General features: G+C 46.0%; 1 protein-coding gene across 1 annotated transcript in view; it reads right to left on the minus strand.

Moving 5' to 3' along the window:
• The window catches only part of Cwh43 (cell wall biogenesis 43 C-terminal homolog), a 49,146-nt gene extending 41,623 nt beyond the window's left edge, over positions 1-7,523 (minus strand). The window contains exons 1-4 of the mRNA XM_038315427.1: positions 7,481-7,523; positions 5,489-5,680; positions 1,372-1,492; positions 192-346 (exon numbers count right to left, since the gene is read on the minus strand). Coding sequence (XP_038171355.1) covers positions 192-346; positions 1,372-1,492; positions 5,489-5,680; positions 7,481-7,523 — 511 coding nt within the window. The remainder of the gene's footprint in view (positions 1-191; positions 347-1,371; positions 1,493-5,488; positions 5,681-7,480) is intronic.
• Positions 7,524-7,733: the final 210 nt, after the last annotated feature.

Here is a 7,733-nt window from a genome sequence, read left to right on the forward strand (position 1 = left end):
AAGCTATTTTTATAAGTTTTCTTAGAGCTAGGGGTTTAGCTCAGTTGGTAGAGTGCTTGCCTAGCATGAATGAGGCTCTGGGTTTGATTCCTAGCACCACTGAAGAGAACATTTCCTTTTCAGATGTGCTATAGGGGAGAGCCAGATGCCACCAGAGAAAAGATCCCCAGATAGACTGACTATACCCTTACCTGTGCCAATGCAGTCAAACATAGCTATGATGCTCAATGTCAGGATCACTCTGTTGGACATTGGATAACTCCAAATAGGGTTCAGTGATGTGTACCATATCCGTAGGACAACAAGAAGCATGTGTCCCAGAATGAATCCCCAGAGTTTGAGGTACCTGGAAGTAAAAGTAGTCTATTGAAGGCTTTAAGTGTGGATTCAATGTATTACACCCACTGTGGATTTATTTCTCAGAATATGGCTCTGTAATTGTGTTTCTGGTCATCTTCAGGGATGTTCTTGACTTACTTAGCCTTTGTAGAGTCTGGTACCTAGTCAACTTATAATAATTTCTCTAACATAATATTTTTATTAATTATTTTGGAATTTCATGCACGCTGTTCTCACTTGCTTCCCATTCCTCCCAAGTTCACTCTCTCTTCCTTGTGCCCTCCTCCCCCATTGTGGAATAATCCTTTTGTACACTGTGAAGATGTGATACTCTCATTGATAATTAAGAACTGACTGGTCAATAGCTAGGCAGGAAGAGATGAGGCAGGAGACCCAAAATGAGAGGATGCTGGGAAGAAGTGGAGTCGCAGGGAGTCACCAGGAGATGTGGAGAGAAGCAAGATGAACCTGCCATGCTGAAGAAAGGCACCACCACGTGGTAGAGCATAGATAAGAAATATGGGTTAATTTAAGTTATAAGAGCTAGTTAATAACAAGTCTGAGCTATTGACCAAGCATTTATAATTAATATTAAGTTTATTGGGGAGCCAGCAGTCCCAATAAAAAACTCCACTTACACTCCCTCTCTCTCTTCCCAAAAAACCACCAATTCCAATTTCTGTTGCCAGGAGACCAGTGAGATGCCTTAGCAAATTAAGGCACTTGCTACCAAGCCTGGCTACCCGAGTTCAGTTCCGTGGGCCCTACATGGTGAAAGAGGAGAGCCGACTACTGAAAGCTGTCCTCTGGATTCCACACGTGCATGTACACACACTCACTCCCTAGTACCAAGAATAATCTTAACAAAATAAGATTGATAGCAAGTATTTGTACCTTTACTTTCTGTGAAGGAAGGCGGACTTTTACAAGGCCCTGTGGAAGGGAAATCTGCCCTGAAACTAATGGTCAGAACTTCGCTCCGGGAACTGGTCATACCTGCTTATCTACAGGTACCTAAGGCGTGAGTCATACCTTTGCAATCCACTTCCTGTCCACCAGCTCACAGCTTGCACTATTAGGGAAGAAGACACGCCAAGTGCAAGGACCACCAATCGAAGCTTGGCATTCGGAGCCTCAAAGGAGGCTATGCTGCCTACAAACAGAGAAAGGAGAAATGAGCTGGCAAGCATGCCCTGGCACCTAGCAGTCTGCATTTGATAAGCATTACATCTGGTTCAGTCTTTACTTTAAAGAAGATAGAACTAAGAGATACCTATCATCATCATCATCATCATCATCATCATCATCATCATCATCTATGCCCTGGCAATGCTTAAGCATGCATAAACAGCCCATTTATAGAGATTCTCCGGTTGTTTCTATCCTGGGCAGTCCTAGATGCTTGTGTTATTGTCATACCCAAGGTTCCACAGTCTTCCTTTATGCTGTCTATCCAGCGTTTTTTGGGTCTTCCTCTTTGCCTTATACCCTGCACTCCTCAAAGCAATGCTTTGTTCGGGTATCTGCCATCATTCATTCTAATGACATAGCCAAAGCATCTCAAGTGCCATTGCTGTATCCTGTAGTTTATTTCCTTCTGTAGATGGAGATGTTTCTTAATGTCATCATTGCACAGTCTCTTCATGTGATGTCTAAATCCTCCTGAGACATGCCATCTCAAACACATTCAGCCGCTGTTCTGAGGAGTGTTTCATTGTCCAGGTTCGGAGTTGTAAAGAAGGCCGCTCAAGACAGGTGTCTCATGTACTTGTAACTTTGTTGTTGTTGTTATGTCTCTTGCTGACCAAACCTTTCCTAGTACCTGGAATGAAGCCCTCGCTGTCCCTATCCACCTCTTGATGTCTGAAATAATTCCCTCCTTTGAACTGAGACTTCCTCCCAGATAGACAAAGTTGACTGTTTGCTTGAGGCGCTGATTCTTTATTACAATGTTAAAATCCTTGTACCCCCTTCCATGTGTTGTACCTGAGTCTTCTCCATGTTTGCTTTTATACCAAGTTCTTCACTGACTTCCACCACTCTATTTACTGTGGCCTGCTGCTCATTTGAACGTTCAGCAAGTAGTGCTGTATCGTCGGCAAAACTAAGTTATTGATTCGCATACCACCTATCTGCACGCCTATCTCCTCATCCTCCAGGGCTGCTGTGCTTCTGTTGGTTCCAGAAATAGATTAGTGTAGAGAGGACCCATCCCTGCAGCACTCCTACAATTGTCTTAAACTCATCACTTAGTTCTCCGCAGACTTTGACTGATGCAAAGGTATCTTTATAGGCATTGTCTAGTATTCTTTTTTTTTTTTTTTTTTTTTTTTTTTTTTTTTTTTTTTTTTGGTTTTTCGAGACAGGGTTTCTCTGCAGCTTTTTTAGAGCCTGTCCTGGACCTAGCACTTGTAGACCAGGCTGGCCTCGAACTCACAGAGATCCGCCTGCCTCTGTCTCCCGAGTGCTGGGATTAAAGGCGTGCGCCACCACCGCCCGGCTTGTCTAGTATTCTTATGATTTTCTCTGGGTACCTGTAGAACCTCACTGTTTCCCAAAGTCTTTTCCTCCAAATGCTATCAAATGCCTTTCTGAAGACGATGAGGAAATATTAAATATCGACAGGAGCGAGATAGAGGAAGTTATCAAGAGAGCGAAACGTAGGAAACCCCAGGAGTGGATGACATCACGGTAGAGGAGCTGGAGGCGGCTACAATAGACTTAGGGGCTGAGGCGCTTCTCAGACTCGTCAGAGAAACGGGAATATAAAGTGATTCCCATGGAATGGAAGCACTCAGTCATAATTCCCGTACACAAGAAGGACAAGTAGGACTCCTCGAGTTACAGGGGCCATAGCAGCAAGATCTTCTCCTCCATGATCCTGCAAAGGATCATGGGCAGAAAAGAGGAAATCCTAGCAGAGGCCCAGTGTGGATTCAGAGCGAACAGGAGCACAATTGATCAGATCTTCACTTTGAGGTAACTGCCAGAAAAATACGAAGAATGTGGAAAAGACTTATATGTCTGCGACGTCAGCTTATACAACAGATACCCATAAGCATGCTTAGTTTGTGTTCATTTGGGTAGGATTCTCACATGAGGTCCATCAGATTAGAATACACCACTCAGTAGCTTTCTGCCACATTAACAAACTGTCAGCTATCCCCACTAATTACAAACCACTCTCTCCACACCCAAAAGAAATCCCCTCCTCATCAGCATCACTCCCCGCCCCCCATCCCCAAGAGACCACTAGTCTGTCTCCATGGATTCTTCCGTAGAATCTTACAGTATGTGACCCTTTCTGGCTGGCCTCTTTCTCTCAGCATAACACTTTCAAGGTGTCGCCTAGATTAGTCCTTTGTTCTTTTATGGCTAAATAATATACCAGTACAGAAAGAAACTCTACTTTGCTTATCCATTTGTCAGGTGATAGGCATTGCTTCTGTGTCTGGACTTTTGTGAATAACGCTGCTATGAACTCGTGTACGCAGGTTTCCATATGAACAGAGGCTTGCATTTTTCTAGGGTGTATGACAAGGTGTAGAGCTCGGCTTACTATCCAAGGCCCTGCCAAACAGTTTCCCAGGGCAGCCAGGCCACTTTATAATTTCTCGCATTTCCATCAAGCGAAAGCTTGATTGTTCCATGTTTTTGCCAGCACTTGGTATTGTCTTTTTTTTTTTTCTTTATTTTAGCTATCTGAATGAGTCAGAATAATCCAGGTCAATGAGAGTAAATTTATTTCATAGTGAGTTTTTGTTGCCGTTGCTTCTGAACCCTATTTCTAAAAATGCAAGCTCAGCACATTCACGGGGAATCTCAGAACTGGCTGCATGGTGCTGCTCTACTTTCTTCAAGGACAGGGAGAGCAAAGGACTGGTCTGCTTTCCTAGGGACTCCAAACACTGCTCCTGAAAATGTGACATGTGGGCTCCCACATGGATCTGCCCGGTGTAGCTCACCAACAAATGCCATAAGAAAAGCCCAGAGAGGCCCACCGGGTACAACAGGAGGGTAAGAAGTCTGAACTTTCAGCTACAGCTCCAAGCAGATTTGAGCTCACAGTTTTCCTTTCTAAATCTATTGATGATACTCCCTTTCTGTGGCTGCATAGCAACCCAAGTTTCATAATCACTAACTCCTTAGAGATGACATTTGGGTCATTTCTGTACTATCATGACCCCTATCTCTGCAATGATTCTTCCGTTCAACGTATCATGTATCTGTGGATGTATCTATAGGACACAGTCCTGTAGTGGGGCTGCTGGGGGAAAGGTCTGTGCTGTTAAACTGGCCTCCATAAAGTCTGTGCTGATTTATACACCCACCAGCCATGCATGAGCACCCTTACTACACGGTGTTACAGTTTTCTCTGCCGATCCATTTGTGAAGTCATAAATATGTATGCATCATTTATGTTATGTTTTGTTATTTTAATTCCTAATTCATTTATTGTGTGTGTGTGTGAGTGAGTGAGTGTGAGCACACGCCTGCTCACACAAGTCAATGTCATGTGTAGAGGCGAAAGATGCCTTGTGGGCACTGATTCTCTTGCCACCGTGTGGGACGCAGGATAGAACTCAGGTCGCCAAGCTCGACAGCAAGTACCTTTACCTACCGAATCATTTTGATGGCCCAATTTTATTGTATTTTAAAGAACTAATGTTATTTCCTTTCCAAGGACTGCATGCGTCTTCAGCTGGTTTTCTAGTTCATTTTTTTAGTCCTTTATTTTTGGCTTATTGAAACTGTATGGGAATCAGCTCTTGGAGTAGCAGCACTACAAATAGTTTTCAGCCGCTGTTTGGTCACTTGCTGCGATGTTTCAGATACATAATTCTCATTTCTTATGCAATACCATTGGGTCATCCTTCTCGGCCCTGCTAAGCTTTGTCAGAGTTGGCCTGTTCTCCAACGCACCTGTCCCCTCCTTATTCTCGTGAATTTTAGGTTTTTCTAGCCGCGCAAAGATGTTAAGAAGGGAAAAAAAAAAAGGATTGACACGGTATGGTTTCCCAATTTCACTACATTTTTTTCTGAGGGGATAGTAAGGTGATTTTTGAATGTTAACCATTCCCCACACAATGAATGGTCTACACCATTTTCCTTTTGGCTAACAGAAGAATTTCAGATGCTCAGATCTTACCGACAGTGACGATCCTCAGCAGAGAGAGTGTCCACTTCTTATTAACGAGTTTCCAGACTGGAGGAATTATTAAGAGTATCGGGGAGAGAAACGCAACACCAAACAATTCCAGCCCGGTGAGCTCCAGTGTTTGCAGGGGAAAGTAATAGATCATGGGTCCCAGCCCATGGTAGAGAGACCAAGAGACATAGCCTAGAAAGATAAAGGGAGAATGTGACTTTGGCGTTGTCCCTGATGGCAGCCTGCACTCTGTTCTGGATTTCCTGCCTCTGGCTTGAGCTAGGTGCTGCTCCCAGACTCCTTCCCCTACCCAGCAGGCAGGGTGGAGCATGTCTGTTATGAATCTGCCATCATTTCTCGTTTGTTCCCATAATCATGTCGTCATGCAACCATGTCTATGCCTGTAGATAATCCCTTCAGTAAGATGTCATAGGCTGGATCTTCTGATAGGAAACTGGCTTCCTGCAGGACTCAGGTTGATAAAATTCTCTCACCTAATTTGACCCATACATACATAAAGCTAAAGAAGGAGTATTCCTCCCACCTATCCCAACCTGCACCCCTAAAGCCCCGTCATTAGGCAACAGACTTTTTCTTGTGAGTAGACCATCCTAAAGCAGACCTTCCTGGGCAGGGCTGGGGAGTGGAACAGAACTGAAGTCAAAGGCACCTCTGTGGGCACAGGCTGTGATCTTAAGCAATAATGATAATTAAAGCCGTGGCACTTGCCAGGTACCAAGATGAACTGTTTTTTGGTTGGTTGGTTGGTTGGTTGGTTGGTTGGTTGGTTGGTTTTTTGGTTTTATGACACAGGGTTTCTCTGTATAACAAACAACCCTAGCTGTCCTGGAACTTGCTTTATAGACCACTCTGGCCTTGAACTCACAGAGTCTGCCTCTCAAGTGCTGTAATTAAAGGCGTGCCACCACGTCCAGCAGGAGCTGGGTTTTAACCAGATGTCTTGTTCCTCACACAACCCATGTCCTATGGGTGAATATATACACCTTATACTCTCTCTTACCAAAGCCGAAACAATTGGTGCAAAACAAAACAACAGAAACTCCTGAGAACCGGAAAGTCCGGTGATTGTCTGGCATGCCTGTGTAGTAAATGTTACCGGGAGCTAAGATCCCAGCAGCCTGTCTCCTCTGTTAGCCAGAGCCCTTCACTTTCTCTCGTCCCTTCTCAGGCTCGGGTTGTTAAACTGCAGGAATCACACCACCTCACAGTTCTCAGAATAAGACCAAACCTCCTGGAGGAACTTAGTGTAGCCTCCCAAGGAACCGAGCGTGAGTCACTTCACACCTCCCAATTTACAAGGCACGGGGGAGGGGGGAGCAGAAAAAAAATGAGTTTCAGCCTCTCTTGAGAACAAGCTCTTCCCTGAAACTCTCGATCTCAGGAGAGCGCCCTCCCCAGGCCAGACGTATGCTTGCTCAAAATGAACTGCAAGACCTTGCCATATCCCAAAAGATTCCCTGAGAACTCAGGGATTTAAATATCCATCTCCCACCGAGCCTGAACACTAAATCCTCAGTACATCGTGCAAAACTGCTAAGTGAGCCCAGGCAACTAGAAACAGACTTTTTTTTTTTTCTTTTACAAACACAGTAGTGTACTCGCAGTTACCAAGATCACTTGAGCTGGGGGCCAGGGCTAGTGACGGCAGTTACCCCGGATGCTCACCTATATCCCCTGGGGAACCCTTTCCTTGGGAAAGCTAAGTCCAGTATTAAACTGTATTGAAGGAAACTTAAAAGGTCACGGTCCGGAGCTGCACGAGATCAACGTAGAGAACTCTCCATGCAACGCCAGGGAGTCGTGGGAGCTGCGGAACCCCAGCCTAGGAACCTCCATCTGGATCTGAACTCCCTCGCTTCCACCCAGAGCGCGATAAGCATCTCCATTCCCGGCGCCGGCCTCTTCTGTGGGCTCTGTCGCCTCGGCAGGAAACAAGCCCAGTCAGCCTGCGGCAGGTCGGCCTCGACTTACCCAGAAGGGTCTCCCCAGCGATTGCTCCCCACAGGCCTGGCATCGCTGCGGACACCTGGAAAGCCTCGAGGACCTTCCCTCCGAGCGCTCCGCTCTCCCTGCGGGGTCCGCCCAGCCTGCTCGGTGTCCCCGAGTGGCACGCGGGTCTAAGGCGGCCCCAGGAGCCCGGGTAGGGTGCGGCGCCTCCTCCCTGGCACACCTGTGCGCCGCCCCGCCCGACGCCACCTGTATTTTCAGCGCTGCTGGGGACGCG

The sequence above is a fragment of the Arvicola amphibius genome, chromosome 1 (genome assembly GCF_903992535.2).
Source record: "Arvicola amphibius chromosome 1, mArvAmp1.2, whole genome shotgun sequence".
In the NCBI taxonomy this organism is placed as follows: Eukaryota; Metazoa; Chordata; class Mammalia; order Rodentia; family Cricetidae; genus Arvicola; species Arvicola amphibius.